The 27,538-nt window shown below is 37.3% G+C and overlaps 2 protein-coding genes across 2 annotated transcripts in view; one reads left to right on the forward strand and one right to left on the reverse strand.

Moving 5' to 3' along the window:
- LOC127837757 (V-type proton ATPase subunit G 1-like) overlaps positions 1-3,145 on the forward strand; it is an 8,530-nt gene extending 5,385 nt beyond the window's left edge. Inside the window, exons 2-3 of the mRNA XM_052365107.1 lie at positions 1,026-1,126; positions 2,062-3,145. Of these exons, the coding sequence (XP_052221067.1) occupies positions 1,026-1,126; positions 2,062-2,229 (269 nt within the window). The 3' untranslated portion in view covers positions 2,230-3,145. The remainder of the gene's footprint in view (positions 1-1,025; positions 1,127-2,061) is intronic.
- A 5,807-nt stretch (positions 3,146-8,952) lies between these two features.
- The window catches only part of LOC127837362 (putative serine protease F56F10.1), a 197,735-nt gene continuing 179,149 nt past the window's right edge, over positions 8,953-27,538 (reverse strand). Inside the window, exon 11 of the mRNA XM_052364328.1 lies at positions 8,953-9,073. Within this exon, the coding sequence (XP_052220288.1) occupies positions 8,967-9,073 (107 nt within the window). The 3' untranslated portion in view covers positions 8,953-8,966. The remainder of the gene's footprint in view (positions 9,074-27,538) is intronic.

Raw genomic sequence — 27,538 nt, forward strand, 5'->3', positions numbered from 1 at the left:
CTCTGTCCAATTAAAAAAAAAATCAGTTTTCATATTCTTTTCTTAAAATATAAATTTAACTCTAACAAATTAAAATACTGTTTGAGTCTGACAACAACAATAATAAGTTGTGTGTCAACCCAAATTATTTTAACAATAATAATAATGTCTTACCCAAGCACCTACACAAACCAGAAAGAAATAAATAAAAGTGAAAAAGTGGATTGGGAAAGAAACTTCATTTCAAGACGGATTTTTAGATAATTTCGGCTTAAAATTATGTTCTCCATCTTTCTTTGGACACTAAATTACAAAGAATAAATACAAATTTGCAGTCAGAGATGTTTTCTTGCAGATATAACCAGTAGGTAATGTATGTATGTTTGTAACAAAAGCCATGAATGTCATTGCCCGAGAATATCCGACCTGCTAGGATATGGGGTTAGAGTACATGTATAAATGTTTCAATGTCACTCAGGAGTGTTATTTTGCTTGTTTGAATAAAATTCCTTTTTATGCCCACGGATCGAAAGATCGAGGGTATATTCTTTTTGGTATATTCTTCTTGTCTGTCTGTCTGCCTGCCTGCCTGCCTGCCTGCCTGCCTGCCTGCCTGCCTGCCTGCCTGCCTGCCTGCCTGCCTGCCTGCCTCGTCCTGTCCTGTCCTGTCCTGTCTGTCTGTCTGTCTGTCTGTCTGTCTGTCTGTCTGTCTGTCTGTCTGTCTGTCTGTCTGTCTGTCTGTCTGTCTGTCTGTCTGTCTGTCTGTCTGCCTGTCCCACCCAAAACTTTTACCTTGGTCATAACTTTTGCAATATTGATGATAGCAACTTGATATTTGGCATGCATGTGTTTCTCATGGAGCTGCTTATTTTGAGTGGTGAAAGGTCAAGGTCATTCTTCAAGGTCAAAGGTCAAAAAATAAAATAAAAGCGGCGCATTAGGGGGCATTTTGTTTCTGACAAACACATCTCTTTTTAAACTATGACAATTAATTTGGAAATTGTCATTTTGCCAAACTATAAACAGAATTTTTTTTCCTTTTTCAGGCAAGGGTAAGCGTCTCAAGCAGGCCAAGGAGGAGGCTCAGGCTGAGATTGAGCAGTACAGGAACAAGCGTGAGGTCGAGTACAAGGCATATGAACAGAGTGTAAGTTTGATTCTCCAGTGTTATTTTTGTGTTCAAATTCGGGGCCGATATATGGCTCCATTGCTAATGGAAAAATTGTATATTTTCCCTTATGGGCCATAAAATTTCCCAATTGAAAGCCCCCCCCCCCAAAATAAAATAAAAATATTTTTTTACATCTCAACATGTAGTTCACCTCCCATCCAACTCTATAAGTTGGACCTTAGTCATTACAATATTGAAAATACTTTTCTGTTGTATTTAATGCAAATATTTAAAAAAATATGAAAGCCAGACTATGTTGAACATCAATGTGATTTTGAGTTAATAAGAAAAAGTTGACTAAACTTATAGCCTTCCAGATCTGTATGTAATTTATTTGTTATGGCATTGGGTTCTGTTACCATGAAAGGATGGTGACTTTGAGCAATCATTTTGAAGTTATTTTGTTAGTAAATCTGCACAAGTGGTAGAGAATCAAGAGAGTTTCTTGAAGAGTGATAGAACATTGCCTTTGATATTCTTTATGCTGTAGTAATGTGTACACTCAAATGGATTGATATAGGGTCTTAAAAAGTACATGGTTGTTTTAATAAGGACCAAGATGGAAATATTGACAACTATTATGACATTGCCATACTATATAGGTCAGAAAATAATGCAAATAATACATGTTGGGGAAAAAACTGGCTTAAAATGGTGACGATTATCTTAATATAAAATTAACTACTGTAAAAGTGTTATTTTGTGAGGGCCATTAAAGTTTTCATTTACTTGTTCGGTTGACCGATCCATTAACACAAACACAATGAAAATGAACAATGCAAAAAGTTCATTTACAGTTTTACACTATTTGTATTTCCTTGGAAAAAAGAAAGACCCACTCCAGAATGATAAGTTTGCTGAAACACTCTTAAATCTTAAAGGGAAGTTTATAAAGTTTTTCTTTTTCCCAGGTACTGGGTTCCCGAGGTGACAGGGAGAGACAGATAGAGAGGGACACAGATGAGAAAATCAAAGCCATCGAGAAAAATGTGCAGAAAAACAGCCCTGAGGCCCTTAGCAAACTTTTAGAAAAGGTGTACTCAATTAAACCAGAGCTGCACCAGAATCTACGCTTGTAGATATGTGAACTATAATCACAATTAGGCGGTGTAAATCATTTCAAGTTTCATTGTCATTTCATGATTTCTAATCAAGTGTTTTACATCTGTACTGTGTAGGTTCTCATTGATGTTTAGACGTGGTGAACAGAAATAATTCACCCGCTGCTGTGAATCAGTGAGCCAGTTTCAAAGGCATTTATCATGATCTTTAAAAAAAAGTGATGCCAGCATGTATCTGAATAATTAAAAAGGCAATTTTGAAAATAGATGAATGTTGTTTGTATGAGGATATTGAATATAATTAATATTATAATATATAATTTCCTATGTTTAAGTTGTTACTGTAGATGTCAAGTTAGTTCAATTTCATGCATGCATAGTGTATAATCAGTGAGGTGAGATTTCTATGTTAAGTTAGAAAATTTCATTGGCAATGAAAATATAAAAATTATTAATTGAAATTTATTTAAAATTTAAACAGATATCTATGTTTTATTTTGTCACATACATCTTGTGAGTGTATGGTATGATTGAAATAGATTACCTCTGTTTAAATCTTTACTATAGGAGACACATAAAATAAATTCTACATGTAACGTTGAATATAAAAATCACTTCATATCACTGGAATTGTCATAAAATGTATGTTAAATTAAAGTGTTTGCCATACCTAGTTCTTTACAGAAATACGCAGAATCGGAATTGTTAATTAATGTTCATATGCTTTATTGATAGTTGTTAACATTAGTACATTATTCTATATCAAGAGATTGCTTGTGACAAACTGGTTAGTTCTTTGAAAACAGTCACATTTTTTACAGAATGATGTATGAAGTATATTTGGTTGTAGTGTTGTACATGTATTATTGTTGTATGTAGGAAAGAAGCTGTAAAACATAATTGTTATTCAAGAATATATTGATGTTAAAATGTGTGTTTATGACTGTTATTATATTTTTCAACCTGTTTGTTATTATATTTTTCAACCTTTGTAAATCACGTGTACTGTTTTAGGCGTGCTTCTTTGGTCTAGTGGTTTAACCCTGGACTTTAAGAGCAGAAGGTTGGGGTTTTAATTTCTGATCTGGTCCCAAAACGTGTCTGCATGTTGATCCTCCAATTTCTTTCACTCATATGTCACTAATAACTTAACACCAATAAATTTAGTGTTGTTAAACAAAATACTTTTTAAGACACTTAAAACACATGTTGCTAACCTGTGACAAGGTCTGTCAAGATGCGTCAAAGCAGTGGTCAAAGGATATGCAGAATGACAGTGGACATGAAGTAACCCCATACTTGGCATCCGACCGTTTATATATATCTCACCTGAGCAAAACGTGCTAATTATGATACGAGTCTCTTGAGATTGTTGTCAGACACATGACTCAGGGTGTCGCAAAAGTATCTCTTGACTCCAACGTTTTCGTAAAATTATTTGGACCACTCTTTATATTGATTCTATCAATTGACGTGTATGGGATGAAAGCCATACGTTCCGTAAATCGCTGAGAAATAAGATGTATTGACATTTTAAGGTACTTGAAATTTAGTCATCCTCAAAAAATCGGGTATGAAAATGTTTAAAGAGCTCGTATACAACTGATCAGGAGCTAAAGTCGTGCAAGGTTTTGTGGTCTCGTTAGCGGACTGGAAAGCTCTTTATCAAAGTGCGCGGATACGCAGGCTGGGCAAGTACTACGCTGGCCGCATATGGTATAAGACCCATTTTTGCATGACGCGGCTTATTTTCTAAAACGAAATAATGAGCAGTGTGCTTAAATTAACTTAAATAAATCAGATCGAAGCTTGCCGATCCAAAGAAAATAATACGAACAATGATACAAAAGATAGTTATGTTTAATGTTATATAATTATAACTCAAATTGCATGCGTATTAGATAAGTTTGTAAACAGTTGGTATTAATTTAATTGAATATCAAACGAGAAGGTGATTCTTAAATTGCATAATCTAGCTTAAATATTATTTTCAATAATTAGAGCATGAACATACTGCTTTTAAAAATGACGCCAGTTCAGATTTTAGTCAAGATGGCGACGTCCATGCCAGGGCAGGTATTTTTTTCCGTTGTATACCCTTTATGATCTACTTCCATCCCCAGCGAACTTGTGCCGATGGGGACTCGCAGAAGATCCAAAATGCAGCCCGTTTAATAGAGTAGGCACCCTAGAGCATGTTCTGTCATCTTGCACTACAGCACTGACACAGGGAAGATATAGATGGAGGCATGACTTGGTCCTCGGAGAGTTGGTTGGCTGACTGGCTAGAGAAGGAACGAAAGAAGGAACGTGGTAATTACCCCCGCCATGAGCACATCGCTTTCATCAAATCGGGTGAGACCATGAAGACACAGAAACCAACAAAAGCATCAATTCTTGATGGCACGAGAGACTGGAAGATGGAAGTTGACCATGGAAGAAGGCTTGTTTTCCCAAACGTGGTTCAGAAGACCCTACGACCAGATATTGTACTGTGGTCAGAGACAGGAAAGAAGCTCGACACCATAGAGCTGACAGTACCATGGGAGGCAAGATGCGAATAGGCGTACGAGCGGAAGAAGGCAAAGTACACAGAACTCATGGATCTGTGCAAGCAACAAGGCTGGCGTACTTGGCTATTTTCCGTGGAAGTTGGCGTTAGAGGGTTCTGTTCGCAGTCCGTGCTCAGGCTGATGACAGCAGTAGGAGCTACTGGCAGGGAGAGACAAGTGGCTATCCAGGGGCTGAGCCAAGCAGTTGAATGGGCATCAAGCTGGCTGTGGCTAAGGCGAGAGGAGAAGAGCTGGAGGCAATCAACCAACACGCAGTGACTGATCATCACTGTGGGCCCACCGCTATCAGAATGTTAATGGAATTAAAAGGGCTGAAACATTCTAAGACGGCGGCACCCATGCTGATGATGTTGGTAGAGGAGCAGTCTACAACCAAGCACAGATTGGTTAGACTGTATACAAACAAATATGACTTGTATTATTTGTTTAACACTATGCACTGAATGATTCAAACTGTAGTATCCATCATGAAACGGTCAATGCAAAGACATGAGGCGACACTTTACGCACTTTACGCACATGCATTTCGCCCAGTTTTGACACTTATCGCACATGCATTTCGCCCAGTTTTGACACCTTACGCACATGCATTTCGCCCAGTTTTGACACCTTACGCACATGCATTTCGCCCAGTTTTGACACTACGCACATGCATTTCGCCCAGTTTTGACACCTTACGCACATGCATTTCGCCCAGTTTTGACACCTTACGCACATGCATTTCGCCCAGTTTTGACACTACGCACATGCATTTCGCCCAATTTTGACACCTTACGCACATGCATTTCGCCCAGTTTTGACACCTTACGCACATGCATTTCGCCCAGTTTTGACACCTTACACACATGCATTTCGCCAAGTTTTGACGCTACGCACATGCATTTTGTCCAGTTTTGACACTTAACGCACATGCATTTCGCCCAGTTTTGACACTTTACGCACATGCATTTTGCCCAGTTTTGACACTACGCACATGCATTTCGCCCAGTTTTTATAGAAGCAGGTTCATTTATTTCATGTAAATTGAGCTCGAAATCAGTTTCGCACCGTATACACATGGGTTGTCTGTCAACAGACGGTGAAATACACACAACAATTATTTAAACAAACATTTTGTTATTAACGGAAACTGGAAATTACTGCCAAACAAATAAGGTGTTTCCTTTATCTTCTTATTTATATTGAATATGCGTTATATCACAGGTGGTTAACGTGTGGCTATGATATTTATTAGTTAAACATCGCTTTGAATGAAAAATAATCAATTTAAAACGAAAAATAAACTTCTTTGAAAAAATATACTTGATAGTGATCTTTTTTCAGAGAAGTTGATTTTTCGTTATAATTCGATTATTTTTCATCCAAAATGATGTTTTGACTAATTATCCCCTGCCAGAGGCGGAGGGATATTGTTTTGGCGTTGTCCGTCCGTCCGGCTGTCCGTCCGTCCGTCCGGCACTTTTGTGTCCGGAGCCATATCTTGTTAGTTCTTTGGTGGATTTCATTTAAACTTAGTATGAGTATATATATGCATAAGAGGATGATGCACGCCAAATGGCATTGTACACCATCTGTTAAAAACAGACTTATGGCCCTTTGTATCTTGAAAAAATGCTTTTTAGTGTCCGGAGCCATATCTTGGAAGTTCTTTGGCGGATTTCATTGAAACTTGGTATGAGTATATATATGCATAAGAGGATGATGCATGCCAAATGGCATTGTACACCATCTGTTAAAAACAGACTTATGGCCCTTTGTATCTTGAAAAAATGCTTTTTACTATAGGCACTTTTGTGTCCGGAGCCATATCTTGGAAGTGTTTTGGCGGATTTCATTTAAACTTGGTATGAGTATATATATGCATAAGAGGATGATGCATGCCAAATGGCATTGTACACCATCTGTTAAAAACAGAGTTATGGCCCTTTGTATCTTGAAAAAATGCTTTTTACTATAGGCATTTTTGTGTCCGGAGCCATATCTTGGAAGCGCTTTGGCGGATTTCTTTGAAACTTGGTATGAATATATTCCCGCGCCAGAGGCGGAGGGATATTGTTATGGCGTTGTCCGTCCGTCCGGCTGTCTGTCCGGCACTTTTGTGTCCGGAGCCATATCTTGAAAGTGCTTTGGCGGATTTCATTTAAACTTGGTATGAGTATATATATGCATAAGAGGATGATGCATGCCAAATGGCATTGTACATCATCTGTTAAAAACAGACTTATGGCCCTTTGTATCTTGAAAAAATGCTTTTTATCCCCGCCAGAGGCTGAGGGATATTGTTTTGGCGTTGTCCGTCCGTCCGGCCGGCTGTCCGTCCGTCCTGCACTTTTGTGTCCGGAGCCATATCTTGGAAGTTCTTTGGTGGATTTCATTTAAACTTGGTATGAGTATATATATGCATAAGAGGATGATGCACGCCAAATGGCATTGTACTCCATCTGTTAAAAACAGACTTATGGCCCTTTGTATCTTGAAAAAATGCTTTTTAGTGTCCGGAGCCATATCTTGGAAGTTCTTTGGCGGATTTCATTGAAACTTGGTATGAGTATATATATGCATAAGAGGATGATGCACACCAAATGGCATTGTACACCATCTGTTAAAAACAGAGTTATGGCCCTTTGTATCTTGAAAAAATGCTTTTTACTATAGGCACTTTTGTGTCCGGAGCCATATCTTGGAAGTGCTTTGGCGGATTTCATTGAAACTTGGTATGAGTATATATATGCATAAGAGGATGATGCACGCCAAGTGGCATTGTACACCATCTGTTAAAAACAGACTTATGGCCCTTTGTATCTTGAAAAAATGCTTTTTACTATAGGCACTTTTGTGTCCGGAGCCATATCTTGGAAGTGCTTTGGCGGATTTCATTGAAACTTGGTATGAGTATATATATGCATAAGAGGATGATGCATGCCAAACGGCATTGTATACCATCTGTTAAAAACAGAGTTATGGCCCTTTGTATCTTGAAAAAATGCTTTTTACTATAGGCACTTTTGTGTCCGGAAAATTGAGCGTATGTAAACGTTGAATGTTTTTGTGGAAAACGCACGACTTATTAATTCACCTAAATAAATTGTGAAGGCTTAAGAACCTTCCTTTGTCTTAGTTTTTTGTAATTGTCTTCCGTCCGTCCATCTATCATTATGTTCATCCGTCCAATTTGCACCCATCCTCAAACAAAGCATATGTTGCGGGGGATACCTTGGGCTTTTCACAGCTATTTCAAGAAACGTGTATTGGGTTGGTAAACAAGGTCACCGCTTTCTTAAATAATTGAACCACACGTGCGGTGTGTTTTGTTTGCGCATTTTCTGTGAAAGGAGCTAACGCCAGTAATATAAACGGTAGGAAAGTTGTTATTTTACAAGTGATTTATGAAAACTATATAAATGCGTTATGCATTAAATGTGTATGTAAAAGGAAAGAGTGAAATACGACTATGCAACATTGAATTCACTCAAAATGTTATTTTTATATAGAAATTAAGGTACATTTTATTGGAATAATTGACATTCCGATTTACTGCATTTTAGTACAAAATAATTTTTATATCGTTTGCAAAATGACAATTTTCTTTTTTGATTGTATAATACTCATGATTGAGACACAAGCTCAAATATCGAGCGTCGTTTTTAAATGGTTCTGTAAGTTAATTAATTTAATGACACTTGTCTGGAATCCGAAAATCTGTGTACAAGGTCTTTAAGTTTTGTGATACACAAAAACATTTACAATTACCTAACATTGATTTAATGCATAGAGAAAGGCACTGATGTTGATATGAACAACACAGTCTCTAATAATCACGAAAGGTTGGTATAGTTGTATAAAAAATGTGTAGGGATGGTAATCGTGAACGAAATCGGTATTCGGATAACCGCATCCAGTATCCGAATATATCCGGATATCCGTATGCTGCTATAAGTAAATGACTACTACCAACACCATAACGCGGTGGGCAACAGCAATTTTAAGGGTGTTCAGAAAAACGTCGAAATATACGATAATGAAGATAACGTGTTAATAAAAAAAGGTAATATCGTTCAATCACCTATTCGGATAATCTTTTACAATCCGGATACTTAACAAGTATTCGGATAACCGGATATTCGTTACCATCCTTAATATAAATATTTCTGAATGACATTAAAACAACTGGTTTTTAACTGTTTATTTGATCCACAGACCGATATGATCAGATATTTTTTTCCGCGCGTCCACAAGTCCCGGAGGGTCAGTCATTTTGGGAGGCATCATATCGGCACAATGGGCAGTGCCTGAAAAGAGAAGATACATGGTCGTTTCATTTGTTACAGGCGTTTCATAACGTTTAATTAGACCGTGCATGTGAATGAAGAGTGATGATGAGTGTTTTGGTATATGCTTTGAAATATCAACATATGTATCGAGCGTTCAATGCATTTGATCTCAGTTCTGAGTATTGCTTCTTTCAAGTATTGTTTGTATTTCAAAGCAATGTTTAAGGAAATGATCTTATGTACCACATTGGCTGGTGTAGGGAATTGGTCTTGTGTAGAGAATGGAATTGTGCAGGAATTATTAATTTGTAGAGATAAGTCAGGTGTTGGGTATTGGTATTGTGTAGAGAAGTAGTTTAATGTAGAGGTATTGTGTTTGTAGGGCATTGGTCTTGTGCAGAGAGTTGGCCTTATGTTGGGAATCCGTCTTTTGTAGGAAATCGGTCTTGTTTAGAGCGTCTTGCAAGATAGAAGAGCACTTGTCTTGTGTAGAGAATTTGTATTGTATATAATATTGGTCTTGGCATTTTGTAGAGAAGTGGTCTTGTGTACAGAATTTGTCTTGAGAATTGGAAGGTATGTATAGAATTGGTCTTGTGTGCATAAATGGTAATGGTAGAGAATTGACCTTGTGAAGAGAATCGGTCTTGTGCAGAGCATTGGTCTTGTGTCGAGAATTGGTCTTATGTAGAGAATTGATCTTGTGTAGAGGATTGGTCTTGTAGAGAATTGGTCTTGTGTAGAGTATTGGTCTTGTGTAGAGAATTGGTCTTATGTAGAGAATTGGTCTTGTGTAGAGAATTGGTCTTGTGTAGAGAATTGGTCTTATGTAGAGAATTGGTCTTGTGTAGAGAATTGGTCTTATGTACAGAATTGGTCTTATGTAGAGAATTGGTCTTGTGTAGAGAATTGGTCTTATGTAGAGAATTGGTCTTGTGTAGAGAATTGGTCTTGTGTAGAGAATTGGTCTTGTGTAGAGAATCGGTTTTGTGTAGAGGATTGGTCTTGTAGAGAATTGGTCTTGTGTAGAGAATTGGTCTGGTGTAGAGGATTGGTCTTGTGTAGGGAATTGGTCTTGTGTAGGGAATTGGTCTTGTGTAGGGAATTTGTCTTATGTAGAGAATTGGCTTGTGTAGGGAATTGGTGTTGTGTAGAGAATTTGTCTTATGTTGAGAATTGGTCTTGTGTAGAGTATTTGTCGTGTGAAGAGAAATGGCCTTGTGTAAAGAAGCTTTTTGTTGTGAGTCTGACTTGGGTAGAAAATTGGTCTTATGTTGCGAATAAGTCTTGTGTAGGCAAGTCTTTGTTTTTTTGTAGAGAATTTGTCTTGTGTAGATAATTGTCTTGTTTAGAGACTTGGTGGTGTTTAGACAATTGGTTTTGTGTAGAGAATTGGCATTGGGTAGGGAAAAGGACTTGCCTTCACAAACAAGTAGCGTATACATGTATTACTGGAAGTTTCTCAATATAATGTCTCTGATGTTACCTATTTTTTACGTATTAACTATCCATCTTTAATGAGAATGCTCTCATGGTCGCTGTACGCGTTTCGCAGTGTGCCATAAGAGCTGACAACACGCCAGGGGTCAAGGGCACCATTCATAAACACCACATTGGAGATCGGTAGCTCCAGTCCGCCGTAAAAACGGTTCGTCTCAACACATTTGTCTTAAACCTGACGAAAACAGAAAGTATTTGTGTAAACAAAGTGATATTATTACAAATGTGTGATAATATTTACTTTATGATTTATATTGTCTTAATTGAGTTACTGCGTAACTTTAACATAACTGGGTATACCGTTCTAATGACATGGTGTAACGTGTCTACCGTTCCTTCGGGATATATATATATAATGGCTTTTCCTCGGGCTTTCCTTAGCCTTGTGATTTGATAAACAAATAATATAATTTGCCTCTATACAAGCCGGTTCCGTATGTCCTGTGCGACTTGGATTACTTTGGTTGACTTGGGTCGACTCGGGTTGACTTGGGTTGACTTGGGTCGACTTGGGTTGACTTGGGTCAACTTGGGTTGACTTGGGTCGACTTGGGTTGACTTGGGTCGACTTGGGTTGACTTGGGTCGACTTGGGTTGACTTGGGTCGACTTGGGTCGACTTGGGTTGGCTTGAGTTGACTTGGGTCAACTTGGGTTGACTTGAGTCAACTTGGGTCGACTTGGGGTGTCTTGGGTGACTTGGGTCACCTCGGGTGTCTTTGGTGACTTGGGTCACCTCGGGTGTCTTACACCTATAGCAACGAGTCTGCAGTGTCTCCCCTCTGCGTTACGCAAGGAAGACAATCAATGTCCCCCCTCTGCGTTATGCAAGGAAGACAATCGGTCAGTGTTGTACAAGCGACAATCAGTAGCTTGACAGACTCACGCTGACCTACGAGACCTGACACGTGCACTAACTGGAATGGAAACCTTTGACCCGGACTTATATACGAGTCTCTAGGCTACCCAGCAAGCTATGGTATGTTGTGAGCAAAGTTGCCAGGGTCACCTCCACTCGAAAGTATCCAAAGTCACAGAGATGTCCCTTGCTCAGGCTGACCTAAGAGACCAGAAACGTGCACTGTCTTATATTACCAATGAAAACCTGTGACCCGGACAAAGGTATGAGTCTCTATTGAAGCTACCCAGCAAGCTATGGTGTAGTGCGCAAAGTTGCTTTGGTCACTTCTACTCAAAAGGCATCCACAGTCCCAGATAATTTCAATGGTATAAGGTCTCTCATTAATGCAACGTATTTAACGTTGTGAACTGTTCGACGATCGAACGCAGACTGCCCGCTCCCCATAAGAGCAGCGCTTTATATACTGATATATATACCACGTGACCCGCTTGCTAAAGACATCACCCTACTATTTCATGTAAACACAACCCTACCGTTTCAAACAGTAATTGTATAATACTGTGGCTATATTATGAAATACATATTGTGCATCTTAATAACCGACTTGTATTATTAAATCATCAAATTATGTACATAAAAATACAATGATCAACCCAAAATACACACGCTATTTGCGTGGAACATACCGAATAGTCGAATGCTTGTTCGCGGGAAATGTACTTTCGTTTTGGTGTAAATAATAGGAAAGAACTCAAAGAATAATGAACCTAAAGGATAAAATACCGGCCAAAATCGTCACACTACCCACGCCTCCGATTTCAAGCGTCCCGCTTACAATATTTTATATCTAAAAGTAAAACAAATGTGTCAATAACATCTTTAATTGACGAACCACGTACTACTTCCAGTAGTAATACAGAAACAATCGTATACAACAAAAACATGAGATTTAAAGTTCAAAAATGACTAGTATCCTGTTGAGTAAAATGATCAAAACAACATGAATGTGACCTGATGAAACAATGAACGAGAAACAGTAACAATAAACTATACAGCTAACTCTAACAGTTCTAAATGTGTCTCAGTCATTTGGCAGTATGCCCCATGGTTATGTGGATATAGAAACCCATCGCGTCATGGCATGTTTCACCGCAGACATTACATCTCATAGGATTGTCGACACAATGGCAACCCTTGTGTACGAACATCATGGCCTGGTTACCGAGGGTGATATCGCACACATCGCATTTGTTTACCCTAGGTTCGTCTGTCTGGGTCTGTACGTTACAGCCAACCACCGTGGGGACCTGTCTTCTCATCGAACTATGGTCTGGAGCGGCAGTTTCAAGTGGGCGATCACAGCTGACCTCGTTTCCCATCCAGGAGCTGCATGCCTGCTCCACGGCCAGATGCGGCTTCTTAGGAGCCATGACTGGTTCTGGCGCCGTCCGTTTCCTGATTATTCTTCCTACGTTAAAATCTATGCAAGGTTCTTCCTCTACACCAACTTCGGGGTCGCTATCCCAACTGCTGTCGCTACCCACCGTGTCGTCCCCGAGTGTTTTGGGTGTGGACGTCGATGTCGATGTATTTGCAGCAAGTTCCAATTCCCTTTCAATACCAGTGATCTCGGATTCAAGTTTTAGTCTAGCATTTTCCAGCTTGACATACTCAAGTTCGGCTCTTATCCTATCCAAGTCGCTTTGTTCTTGATGTGAAGCCATCGTGAGGCTGAGTCGGGATGCTTTAAAGGTCGTCCCAATATATCCCACCGCTGCCACCAATTTTTGTAACGTGTCTACCGTTCCTTCGGGATATATATATAATGGCTTTTCCTAGGGCTTTCCTTAGCCGTGTGATTTGATAAACAAATAATATAATTTGCCTCTATACAAGCCGGTTCCGTATGCCCTGTGCGACTTGGATTGCTTTGATCACTTGGGTTGACTTGGGTCGACTTGGGTCGACTCGGGTTGACTTGGATTGACTTGGGTCAACTTGGGTCGACTTGGGTTGACTTGGGTCGACTTGGGTTGACTTGGATCGACTTGGGTCGACTTGGGTTGACTTGGATCGACTTGGGGTGTCTTGGGTGACTTGGGTCACCTCGGGTGTCTTGGGTGACTTGGGTCACCTCGGGTGTCTTACACCTATAGCAACGAGTCTGCAGTGTCTCCCCTCTGCGTTACGCAAGGAAGACAATCAATGTCCCCCCTCTGCGTTATGCAAGGAAGACAATCGGTCAGTGTTGTACAAGCGACAATCAGTAGCTTGACAGACTCACGCTGACCTACGAGACCTGACACGTGCACTAACTGGAATGGAAACCTTTGACCCGGACTTATATACGAGTCTCTAGGCTACCCAGCAAGCTATGGTATGTTGTGAGCAAAGTTGCCAGGTTCACCTCCACTCGAAAGTATCCAAAGTCACAGAGATGTCCCTTGCTCAGGCTGACCTAAGAGACCAGAAACGTGCACTGTCTTATATTACCAATGAAAACCTGTGACCCGGACAAAGGTATGAGTCTCTATTGAAGCTACCCAGCAAGCTATGGTGTAGTGCGCAAAGTTGCTTTGGTCACTTCTACTCAAAAGGCATCCACAGTCCCAGATAATTTCAATGGTATAAGGTCTCTCATTAATGCAACGTATTTAACGTTGTGAACTGTTCGACGATCGAACGCAGACTGCCCACTCCCCATAAGAGCAGCGCTTTATATACTGATATATATATACCACGTGACCCGCTTGCTAAAGACATCACCCTACTATTTCATGTAAACACAACCCTACCGTTTCAAACAGTAATTGTATAATACTGTGGCTATATTATGAAATACATATTGTGCATCTTAATAACCGACTTGTATTATTAAATCATCAAATTATGTACATAAAAATACAATGATCAACCCAAAATACACACGCTATTTGCGTGGAACGTACCGAATAGTCGAATGCTTGTTCGCGGGAAATGTACTTTCGTTTTGGTGTAAATAATAGGAAAGAACTCAAAGAATAATGAACCTAAAGGATAAAATACCGGCCAAAATCGTCACACTACCCACGCCTCCGATTTCAAGCGTCCCGCTTACAATATTTTATATCTAAAAGTAAAACAAATGTGTCAATAACATCTTTAATTGACGAACCACGTACTACTTCCAGTAGTAATACAGAAACAATCGTATACAACAAAAACATGAGATTTAAAGTTCAAAAATGACTAGTATCCTGTTGAGTAAAATGATCAAAACAACATGAATGTGACCTGATGAAACAATGAACGAGAAACAGTAACAATAAACTATACAGCTAACTCTAACAGTTCTAAATGTGTCTCAGTCATTTGGCAGTATGCCCCATGGTTATGTGGATATAGAAACCCATCGCGTCATGGCATGTTTCACCGCAGACATTACATCTCATAGGATTGTCGACACAATGGCAACCCTTGTGTACGAACATCATGGCCTGGTTGCCGAGGGTGATATCGCACACATCGCATTTGTTTACCCTAGGTTCGTCTGTCTGGGTCTGTACGTTACAGCCAACCACCGTGGGGACCTGTCTTCTCATCGAACTATGGTCTGGAGCGGCAGTTTCAAGTGGGCGATCACAGCTGACCTCGTTTCCCATCCAGGAGCTGCATGCCTGCTCCACGGCCAGATGCGGCTTCTTAGGAGCCATGACTGGTTCTGGCGCCGTCCGTTTCCTGATTATTCTTCCTACGTTAAAATCTATGCAAGGTTCTTCCTCTACACCAACTTCGGGGTCGCTATCCCAACTGCTGTCGCTACCCACCGTGTCGTCCCCGAGTGTTTTGGGTGTGGACGTCGATGTCGATGTATTTGCAGCAAGTTCCAATTCCCTTTCAATACCAGTGATCTCGGATTCAAGTTTTAGTCTAGCATTTTCTAGCTTGACATGCTCAAGTTCGGCTCTTATCCTATCCAAGTCGCTTTGTTCTTGATGTGAAGCCATCGTGAGGCTGAGTCGGGATGCTTTAAAGGTCGTCCCAATATATCCCACCGCTGCCACCAATTTTTGTAACGTGTCTACCGTTCCTTCGGGATATATATATAATGGCTTTTCCTAGGGCTTTCCTAAGCCGTGTGATTTGATAAACAAATAATATAATTTGCCTCTATACAAGCCGGTTCCGTATGCCCAATCGTTGACGACCTTGAGACAAGACACGAACACTTAAACGGACGTGTTCGTAAATTCCTTTGTATACTTTGAAAATACCATTTATCAGGGTTCTGGATCACGTGACTTACGGGGTTCCCCCTTTTAACTTTAATGGATGTATACACGACGGTAAGTGGTGCTTTATTTCAAATAACTTTTTAACATTTTTTTGTTCAGAATTTCAAGAAGAGCAAAAAAGTTTTTATGCTGCTTATGGCATTGTGAAATACATCGGGATTACTTTATTTAATAAGCATGTGTTCGTGTTCCGAAATTCGGTATCTACTGCATTTATTATACACTGTTATGATTCACGCAACGTGAAATTTTGTCAACGATTTCAGACGTATTCAAGGACTTACTTATACCTTAAGATATCGTCACAAACTGCAAGAAAAACTGTCTTATGCACTAAAGATTTTTGCAAATGTATTTCAATAACTTAAGATTTTTGCAAAAATAAAGTTATTAACGGTGTGTTTACATTCTGTCTAGCCTGTGTGTAAAACCCGGGAAACCTCGTTGATTCAGCACCCTGTTAATTGGTTTTTACTTAAAACCTCACAGTCGTTGGAGTATTATTACAAACAAAAATGTGCTAACAATAAACTACACTACAACTAACAGTGTCATGCCTGTACAATGACGCTTTACGTATTTTAGCTCAAGTAAATCAGATATAAACAGAGAACGTTTATGCACAAGTAAGAGGTATTATAAAGACTTAATCCGCAAGAAGAAAGCCTGTTGCTATCGGCAAAAAATGTTGGAGATAGAAAATTTAAGACAACACAATCCAAGAGATTTTTGGAAATTTTTCAAATAAAAAAATAACTCCATAAAAATAAAATATCCTTAGAAGAATTTACACAATTTTTCGAAAAGCTTAGTAACAATGAGTCTGATTTTTGTAATTATGAAGCAGAAGATTTTTGTTTAAATAACAATTTTAACTAAGAAAATTCTGTATTCCCAGAACTTGACGTACCTATATCTGTCGAAGAAGTTAACAATGCAATAAAACATTTAAAACGAAATAAATCGTCAGGTATTGATTGTATTTTGAATGAATATTTTCTTGAATGCAGTGATATATTGTCAGCACATTTGTGCGATGTTTTTAACGGTATTCTTGTATCGGGCTTTTTTTCCCAATAAATGGACAGAAGGTGTTATAATCCCTTTGCATAAAAAAGGTGCTGTTAATGATGTAAATAACTATAGAGGCATTACTTTAGTTAGTTGCTTTTCAAAATTATTTACTACGATCCTAAACAAACGCATTGAAACGTTTTGCAACGAAAACACTATTATTTCGGATGCGCAATTCGGATTTAGGAAAGGATATTCAACTGTTGATGCTATTTATATCTTGATGTCGATTGTTCAAAATTATTTAAATGAAAATAAACGTTTGTATGTAATATACGTCGATATGTTAAAATGTTTTGATAGTATATACCGCAATGCATTATGGTTGAAAATGTTTAAGTCTGGTATACAAGGTAAATTGCTTAGAATAGTGAAGGATATGTATGCAAATGTTAAGTCGCGTGTTAAATCATGTTCATCTTATTCAGATTATTTTAGTTACGCGGTTGGACTGAGGCAAGGTGAAGTTATGTCGCCGATTTTGTTTTCTTTATTTGTTGAAGATCTTGAACTGTACCTACAAGACAACATTAACTCTGGTTTGAGTATAGATGATATAACGATGATTTTACTATTATTTGCTGATGACATGGCCATTTTAGGCAAGTCACCTGCTGAAGTCCAGTCACATTTAGATAGATTGTATTTATACTGCAATTCTTGGGGTTTAAATGTTAACACTGCTAAAACGATAATTATGGTGTTTCGGAAGAGAGGAGGTTTAAGACAAAATGAAAAATGGGAATACAATGGTAATGTTATTGAAGTTGTTGATAACTTTAATTATTTAGGCACAGTACTAAATTATACTGGAAGTTTTAAATTAAACCAAGAACATTTGATTGGTAAAACCCTTAAAGCCATGAATACATTGTTGATAAAATGTCATGACTTCGATATTAAACCAAAAATATAATGTCAGTTGTTTAACTCCTTTGTGGGTTCCATATTAAATTATTCCGCAGAAGTATGGGGTTTTAACAAGTCAGATGACATTGAACGCATACATTTAAAATTTTGCAAACGATTACTTCAGGTTAAAATAAATACATGTGATGTTGCTGTGTATGGAGAATTAGGTAGATATCCATTGTATATAAACAGGTTTGTAAAAATTATAAAATATTGGTTTGAAATTTTAACCAGTGAAAATATTATTATACAAATTGTTTACAAACAAGCTTTAAACGATTGTAATAAATGTTTTACAAATTGGGTCACACATGTCAAAAACATGTTAAATAATTATGGATTTGGTTATGTATTTGAAAATCCAAATGTTGTGCAAATAAATAGTTTTATTAGAGAATTCAAATGTAGACTTGTTGACAATTTTAGACAAGAGTGGTATGGTAAACTGAATAGCAGTCCTGTATTAGATATGTATAAAGTTTTTAAAACCTCTTTTGAATATGAAGAATATTTGGACTTACTTCCTAGACGTCTGCGTTTATTTTTTGTAAGAATAAGAGTCTCTGCACACCCGTTGAGAATTTAAACTAGCAGATATGCCCAACACAATATTCCACGTAATGAACGATATTGTTTATGTTGTAATGACACTGATTTAGAAGACGAATATCATTTTATATGTATATGCCGATGTTACATTGATTTAAGAAAAAAATATATAAGTAAGTTATTTTATATTAACCCATCTGTGTATAAATTTCACAAATTATTAGTTTCTTGTGATAGATTAGTTATTTCCAATGTATGCAAATATATAAAAAAAAGCTCTAGTTGTAAGAAATACAATCCTAAATAATACTGTTGAATAGATTTCACCACCCCTCGTTAGAACTTATGTGTTTTTACCATATATTATGTTTATTTGTATTGATTTTATGTTATATAATGTTATGTTATTATTCGCATTCACGTGACAGAATATGATGTGTATTTTTAGTATTAAGACGATGTACTATTGTATAAGTCTAAATAAACTATGCCTGTCTGTGCACTGAGCTTTTAAGTTGCTGATTTTTGTTTGTTTCTTTAAAAAATGATCGGCCAAAAATTGGACAGCAAAACGGACAACCTTAAACCAGTATACCTCTTACACATTTGTTAAGCGAGGGTATATATATGCCTGCAACGAAACCCGGACATTAATTATAATAAGAAAATGCGCTAACCACTCTGCATTTCAGAATGTTTGGGACGTTATGAAAATTAAGGATGAACTTTGCGAAATAACAATGCAAAGCATCAGCCACAATTTAAATCGCACGTCTGTATCATGTGTTGCTTATATATTTTAAAGGATGGAAGGTAAGTGGTTCTTTTTTCTCAATTGCCCTTCTAAATCTATCGCAAACATATTGTTTAATTGGCCATTATTGGTATAAAGTGTGAATTGGGAAATGTGGGTTGAATAACGTTAAGCGCTTTTTTTCTGACCTCCTTTTGCTGATTCACTGCCCCAATAAGTTTGGTTAAGTGAAGTTATCAGCTTTGTGAACTGAACGTTGGTGCACTCGTGACCGATACTGGCAAGAACCATGGAATTGACAGTCGCGTATCTATGCACGCTGTCTCCACGAGACTCGTCAGTCATGACGTCACACACTTGTTCGATGGTGAAAAACTTCTGGTGAAAGGCGAAAACACCAAAAACCCGGAAGACTGGAAGAATTTCCTCACAAATGACGAGAACAAGCAACAACTTGTGAAGATCACGTGCAAGTCATGGGAGAGCTATGAATATGCAAATAAACAAGATGGAGATGGAGAAACCACTGAAAAGGCACTTATTGAAGACCTAAAATCAACACAAGAGGAAACCGACACTACAGTAATTATATATGCCCTATATGGGAAAAACAGGGTTACAACACTATTCAAATTCGAACCCTTGACAGTGACATATTCTTCATAATTTTGTACTACATTCAATTATTTGACGGTTGCAAGATACTTTTTACACTGGTGCTGGCAACCATAGAAAACTATTTGGCATGAGTGAAGTAGCTACGGGATTAAGTGAAGAGTTCAGATCAGCACTTTTAAGTATACATGCTTACTGCGGTTGTGACACAACAAGCGCTTTCAAAGGAAAGGGGCATATCAACTTCAAGTTGATGGAAAAAAGGCCACGAACCGTGGCTCCAATGCCTGCTTTAGGAAATACCTAGACAGTTGAAGACATAGTAGTGGGTGAATTGGATATTTTCACGTGTGTCATGTATGGAAATGCTATAAACGACTCGGTACACTAGATAAATTGCGTTTTCTTAAAATAAAGGAGATCTGTGATTATAGCCCAAATGCGTCAAAGAATGTAGACTTGTCAGTGTCTCCTCCCTGCTAGCAATGTCTCCTTCAACACATCCGTAGACTGAATTATCAAGTTGGCATATGGAAAAGGTCACACATTCCCAATCCAGATAGATCACTTGCAACGGAAGGACATGGATGGACAAAAAACACTGATACAGGCCTGATTGAACCTCTTTGGATTGATGGAGATATACCCCCGCCTCAAATTGTTGATGTATTGGAGGAAAAGGCAAATTAACTTGAAGACGATAATGACACCGATGAAGTGATACTGAAACGGAAAGAGTTGACGATAAAGACAGTTGAACAGTATACCCAAAATGTATTTAAATTAAAATAACAAGTAAAAGCAGCAATGAGCAACTAAATAACTAATAGGAAGAGATTATGTTATTTTCCTTGTTTTTGTGTTTACCCCACCCACTTTTCGGGGCGTTTGAAATCTATTTACCTTCAAGAAATGTCCTTTATATCGCTCTTTTTAATTGTCTGCAAGTAGTGGCTTATGCTGACAGTCACATATTTACTGAAAACAATCTGTACTTATTATTTTTCAGTCTATATAGGGATATTTGTCTATATTTTCCCGATTGTGTTTCTCATTAATATTCATGAATATGCTAACGAGATAAATATATAATTTGGTCTTTAAAATATAGCACAATGTGTTGCCTTTGTTTAAACACTAATTTGTTTGTATTACGATAAAATCTAATATAATAATGATGTGATATAGTCGCCCTGGTCCGTTTTCCAAGTTTGAGTGGCGGTTGCCATGGAAACTGGTTGATACGAACACTTTCAATTGAGTTTATGTTTGAGGACGAGTGAAAAATTTACTTACTTGAGTTACTGAACAACTTGGTATAGGGTGAAAATTAATCCCCGGGGGGGGGGGAGGGTGCATGGAAACCCCTATTAGGACATGGCCTATCAGGAAGTTAATGCATCCATTCGAAGATGTGATTTTTCAATTCAAAGTTAAATAAGTACATCATGCTCATTAGTATTAAGTCGAACACGTGAGAAGTGAAAACATCAGTTTTGTAGCTGTAAATCATGAAGCACATGTAACTTTTAATTAGCGGGCTGTACTCGTCTATAAGTTCAAATATCTGTATTAGTTCTGTTTCTGGGAGAAATTTTTACAAATATTGCATGAAAAGTTAAGAAATACACACGTTTCCGTCTTTTTTGTCATCCCTCAAATAACACTCAAACCAATTTAAATGATCGTAGCATGAAAAGTTCTTTAAATATTGTGCTGAAACGAAATGATCTTTGGTTCGACGATGCAAAGTACTTACCGACCAACTAACGACCGACTGATCGACCGACCGACGGACAGATGCAAAGAAATATAAGCCACTTCGAACAGGGCATACTAATTTCCATCAATTAGTTCACTTTTAGCGAGGCTGTGTTTTTGGAGAAAACCCGAGCTATTGTGATAGCCAGCTCGTCCGCCGTCCGCCGTTCGCCGTAGGCGTCGTGCTAAAACCTTAACATTGGCTCTAAAATTAAAGTGCTTCCACCTACAATTTTGAAACTTCATATGTAGATGCACCTTGATGAGTTCTACACGCCACACCCATTTTTGGGTACTAGGTCAAAGGTCAAGGTCACTGTGACCTCTAATATCAAACTTTAACATAGGCTCTAAAATCAAAGTGCTTCCACCTACAACTTTGAAACTTCATATGTAGTTGCACCTTGATGACTTCTACATGCCACACCCATTTTTGGGTAACTAGGTCGAAGGTCAAGGTCACTGTGACCTCTAATATAAAACTTTAACAAAAACCTTAACATTGCCTCAAAAATCAAAGTGCTTCCACCTACAACTTTGAAACTTCATATGTAGATGCACCTTGATGAGTTCTACACGCAACACCCATTTTGGGTCATTAGGTCAAAGGTCAAGGACACTGTGACCTCTAAAAAAATAATTTCTAACAAGCTTTCGCAGCCGAGCGTGGCACCCGTTATGGGTGCTCTTGTTAATTTTAAAGGTTACTTTCAGTGGTTTGTTAATAACCACAGCTTCCACGCAGAGATATCATAGTTCGCATCTACGCGCATAGAAAGGTAACACTGCAAGAAGTTTGTAAGCGGCGTTGTTCATTCATCTTCCTTATATACATGTTTCGACCTTGCCACTCTAAGGTGCCCGTTTCAGCATTTGTACGTAATTAGGGTTTATTGTTTCCTTGAATATATTTTGAGATTTATATACAATACAATATTTTGGGTATTTTTTGTTAAGAAGAGTTTCTACTATTAACGTTATTTATAATGTTAATTCGAATGTATATAAAGCACAATATGGTGAATAAATTCGATGTATAATAGTTTTAAAAGTCGATTAATCGTGATATTTAGAATGTAATTTCTTTGTATTTTTTTATGGCAGACTTCATTTTCTATATAAGTCTGTGGTTTTAGCAGAAAGTTCGTGTGAATGATGTCCTACGAATTGCTATTAATGAAATCACACCGCGATATAAAAAATATGTAACATTATGCAAAAGTAATTCATTGTCACCAAGATTGCAACGACTTAAATTCTTTTAACTTGAAAAAAACACAGAAACAATGTATGGTATGGTACGCAGGTATGTTTTGAATGTTGAATCATGTAATACATTGACATCTTACCAGAAACTGAAGGTCAAGGCCGTTGAACTGTAGGACACGCGCGAAGTTCTCAGCGAGGTTGTAAAAGAACACAGTCAGGTCCAGTAGGGCATTGTGGTTGATCTTGTCACACAGCATGGAGCGCAATAGCATAGGGCAATGATCACTGTAATGCATTGTTGTTGGTTTTATTTAATGCATAACAAGACCTATGCGGTGTGGACGTACTAAAAACAAAATACCGGCTTAAAGCATCAAAGGTTTGCATTAATTGTCCACAAAACACTTGAGATAAGTTCCCTTCAATTTTGCATTAACCAGTCGTCGTTTGAACACAGTATTTTCTATATAGCCATATTTCAGTTAATGTATATTTGCTTTAAAAGGCTTGTGATTAGTTGATGAACTCCTCGTCTAAGTACGAAACAGGAACAAGGCTAACAAGGCTAACATTGCGCTCGTTATTAATTTACTTGTTTGCTGTTAATGTTGTTTATGTTGTGTTTTATGTATTTAAAAAAAAGGGTGAATTGCCATAATCAAATGAACTCCAGAGGCTTTTAAAAGTCTCTTAGTTTTGTTGCATTTTTTCAGTATCTTCATTGATCGTTTTCTAACATTTTTCAATGGAAAAATAACATAAAAGGCAAGGACAGCATACATCACAGTGCCTATACCACGTGACTTTTATAGATCTGTGGGGAGTAAAATATCAACAAAAGCGCGACGCAGGTAAGATTTTTCAGGATTACTTTTTTAATATTTCACCTTTTTTAATGGGATAAAGTGGAGAGCCCGCTAATTCATGACAGTTTTCTATATGTGCCATGATTTTATAAAACAAATAATTATTTTTTTAGTAAAGTGCAACCGCGTGTTTGGACGGATAGAAAAGGTAGGATCCGTGTGAGGACATTATTTTATTTTGACACAGAAACATCACCTCTGGTGAAATTTAGCAATAAACTTTAAGGGCGGAGCTTACAATATACCATTTTGAATTCATTTTCAGGTTTCTGTTATATATTTACGAAAAAAAGTTCAAGAAAAATATTCTGACAGTAACTTGATCTATGTGGTATACGTCTTTTAAAGGATCTGTGTGGTATCCGTGTTCCTACAATTTACGGATAAATTGAAATAATAACGACAATATATATTTTTTATTTAATTTCAATTATTTCAATACAACAACAAGTACTACTACTACTACTACTACTATCACTACTATTACAACTACTACTGGCACTACTACTACTACTACTGCTATTTGTAGTAGTAGTTATTGTAGTAGTACTAGTAGTAGTAGTAGTAGTAGAAGTAGTAGTAGTAGTAGTAGTAGTAGTAGTAGTAGTGGTATTAGTAGTAGTAGTAGTAGTAGTACTACTAGTAGTAGTAGTAGTAGTAGTAGTAGTAGTAGTAGTAGTAGTAGTAGTAGTAGTAGTAGTAGTAGTAGTAGTAGTAGTAGTAGCAAAGTAGTAGTCGTAGATCTATTATTATTATTATTTAGCAATTGATTCATTTCAGTAACCACCTATTTGACACTAGTGAACGGAAAATGGTTAAGGGAAGAAAAAAAGAGGAAACAGTTTCACGCGAAAGGAATGCTATACAGAAGGGGACACTAGGAGTAAAGTGGGAGCGGGCGAGACGAAACGATAGTGCAAACTGTTGCCAAGAATAAAACTGGGGATAGACGAACACAATTGAAATTTTAGCATATGTTACGTTAAAGTATGCATGAGCGTGCATTATCATACGGTACACATCCATGCCTCTATTATATTTCTTCGGATAGTGTATACAATCGTTTGTTTTTGCATTCGGACACACATTCTGCAATAGAAATTGTGTCAAATATTACACAAATTGAAAAAAGCAAAGGCATGTTCTGTCCTGAGTAATATGTATGATTTAAAATTAAAGTTGAAATAAAAACTGATAAAACAGAATCCACCAGACGCAATGGTTTGTCATCGATTTCAAAGTGCTTGCATCATTGTGAAGAAACTTTAAACGGCAAAAAATGTTACACTGTCGACATTATTGTTTATTTTGTTGTTATTTAAAGTTGAAGGTAACCGGTAAGATTTACTAAAAATAAAATAATGGACATAGTAGAAACATATATATGTGTGTGTGTGTGTGTGTTAAGTTCCTTATATTTGGAATTTATATTGTTGCATTAGTTTATTACACAGTATAGATCTTGACAATCATTCGCCATGTGTTGGTGTTAATGTCATACTATAAATTATGTCGGTTTATTTAGTGTAACAAGTGTATGCTTATCTTTAGCGTTAATTATTTTGAAGAGAATATAAAAAGTTAATGTAGAAATATTATTTTAAATGATTATATATGTACAATTCTCCTCTTTTATTGTGGTGGGATGCATCTGTAAAGAATACCAAGACATAGTTTGCATTAAAGGGGCCTTTTCACAGGTTTTGGCATGTTTTGAAGTTTGTCATTAAATGCTTTATATTGATAAATGTAAACATTAAATTTTAAAAGCTCCAGTAAAAAATCGAAAAAAGTAGCCCGCAGCAGAGCTCGAACCAGTAACCCCCGGAGTCCTGAAGTAAAAACGCATTTGCCAACTGAGCTATCCGGCCAAGCATAAATAAGTTGCGTATTTTATACGTTATAGCAATCTTCGTAGTTTCACAAATTTTAACGACAACAACAGAACTCTCCAAATTATTTAATCGTTCGCATTGCAACGCTTTATAATTTTTAGGTTTTTAAATCGTAAAAAGATGCATAAAATGGCTATATTAGACCACGGCAAATGTTCAGTAATACTGTTTCCTCACAAATATCATATCTAAACCGAACATTTTCAAATCTGAAACAACTTTTTTCAGTTTTGTCAATTTATCAAACCGTGAAAAGATCCCTTTAAGGAGTATTGTATTGTATACACAACCTCATTGCACACATTGTTTACTGTCAAATACCACGGACTAGAATAAATATAAGCAGGCAGTTAACTCTGTAACTCAATCGCTAAAATCACTACTATAAGAAACCTGGCTGCTTATGATTATCGAACTAGCTCGTGACATCGGTATATAAAATTGAACGAAAAAAAAAACACATCGCAAAACTTTAATCAAGTTATAATTAAAACAGAATCACAGATTCGATAACACAAATCACAGATGCGATTTATTAATGAATAACGTAAATCCAAATTATTGCACAATTATTTGAGAATGATTTCAACAGAAACACATAAACGAACTAAACAAAACATAAAAACTAATCAAATTCGGATAACTTTAGAATCATTTTGAAAAGTAAAGTGAAAATAGAACAACGAATAAAATAACGTACCACGATAATCAAGTTACACAGACCAACTGTTAACTATTATGATTTTTGATCAGTATTCACGGATTTATGTTAGGTTCTCATGTCTCGAGAAAGATTTATTTTGTGTTGGTACGTTTTGAAACACTCCTCACACCTATAACACTTGTCCGGCAGGTGGATCTTGACGTTCTCTTTGAGGTCATTCTCACTTCTAACTGCCAACCACACATTGGTAACTTTTCACCAATCCCTCTTTTTTGCACTTTTCTCGTGAGCCGCGGGTAGGTACTTGTCCGCAAAGCTCCTGTCGCACTGTACACACACTTGACATTTGGGTCCTTCGTGCTTTGAGGCCCTATGCCCTCTAAGATTGTAGGAATCCTGAGAAAAAAACTATTTTATTCACGTGACATTTCAGTGCGTAAACACGCTATTTCAAAAATGTTAGTATCAGAGGACACGCATTCTTTATTTTTTAATTACCAACGATTTTACTATTATTGATATATTTCAAAATATACGATAACCTGATAGATATATTGTATATCTGTGCTGTTTTAAGAAAATCCGTTCATCTGTTCGTTAGTATAACTGTATAAAAATGTAACTATTTTCAAGGTATTTAATCTTACCTGAAATGCTTTCCCACAGCAGTAATAGTTTCCAGAGTTAGAGTGTCTCCTAGTGTGGCGCAATAGCCCAGCTCTGGTCTTCAACATGTTTCCGCATTCGGAGAATTGAGCCATACCTTAAAGCAAATATAATATTTAAAATAATATACGATACATTACTTCACATCACTGTAATGTTTGGCGCCAAAATAACAATGCAATTTAATACAACAAGCAAATTCGTTGAATTGATATCCCCCGCTATTATACTTCTTGACACAAAAGTTTTCTGGACGGATGGAAAACTCCAACGTGCATCATCCTCTTATCCATATATATATACTCATACAAAGTTTCAATGAAATCCGTTTAAGCAATTCCGAGATATGGCTCCGGACACACAAAAAAGCATTTTATCAAAGTACAAAGGGCCATAGCTCTGTTATTATCCGACGGTGTTCAATGTCATGTGGCGTGCATCATCCTCTTATCCATATATATACTCATGTCAAGTGTCAATGAAATCCGCACAAGCACTTCCAAGATATGGCTCCGGACACACAAAAAACGCATTTTTTCAAAGAACAAAGGGCCATAACTCTTTTATTATATGGTGTACAATTTCATTTGGCGTGCATCATCCTCTTATCCCTACATAATGAGAATATTATGTGAGTGTCGGATAGAGATCAAGTTTATCATGCGAGGCTGAGAAACATGTAGCGCAAGGCTTGCCGAGCGCTACAAAGTTTCGAGCCGAGCATGGTAAACTTGATCTCTATCAGACACTCACATAATATTATATTTATCCTATTATTTTGTGGTCGTTTATCGTTCAAAAAGAGTAAAATACTTAAAATTTCAAAGAAACAGCGCTGGTTTCCCAAGTTGACTACGAAGTGTTTGTTTACTTCAACGTCATC

This window comes from Dreissena polymorpha, chromosome 7 (genome assembly GCF_020536995.1).
Source record: "Dreissena polymorpha isolate Duluth1 chromosome 7, UMN_Dpol_1.0, whole genome shotgun sequence".
Classification (NCBI taxonomy): domain Eukaryota; kingdom Metazoa; phylum Mollusca; class Bivalvia; order Myida; family Dreissenidae; genus Dreissena; species Dreissena polymorpha.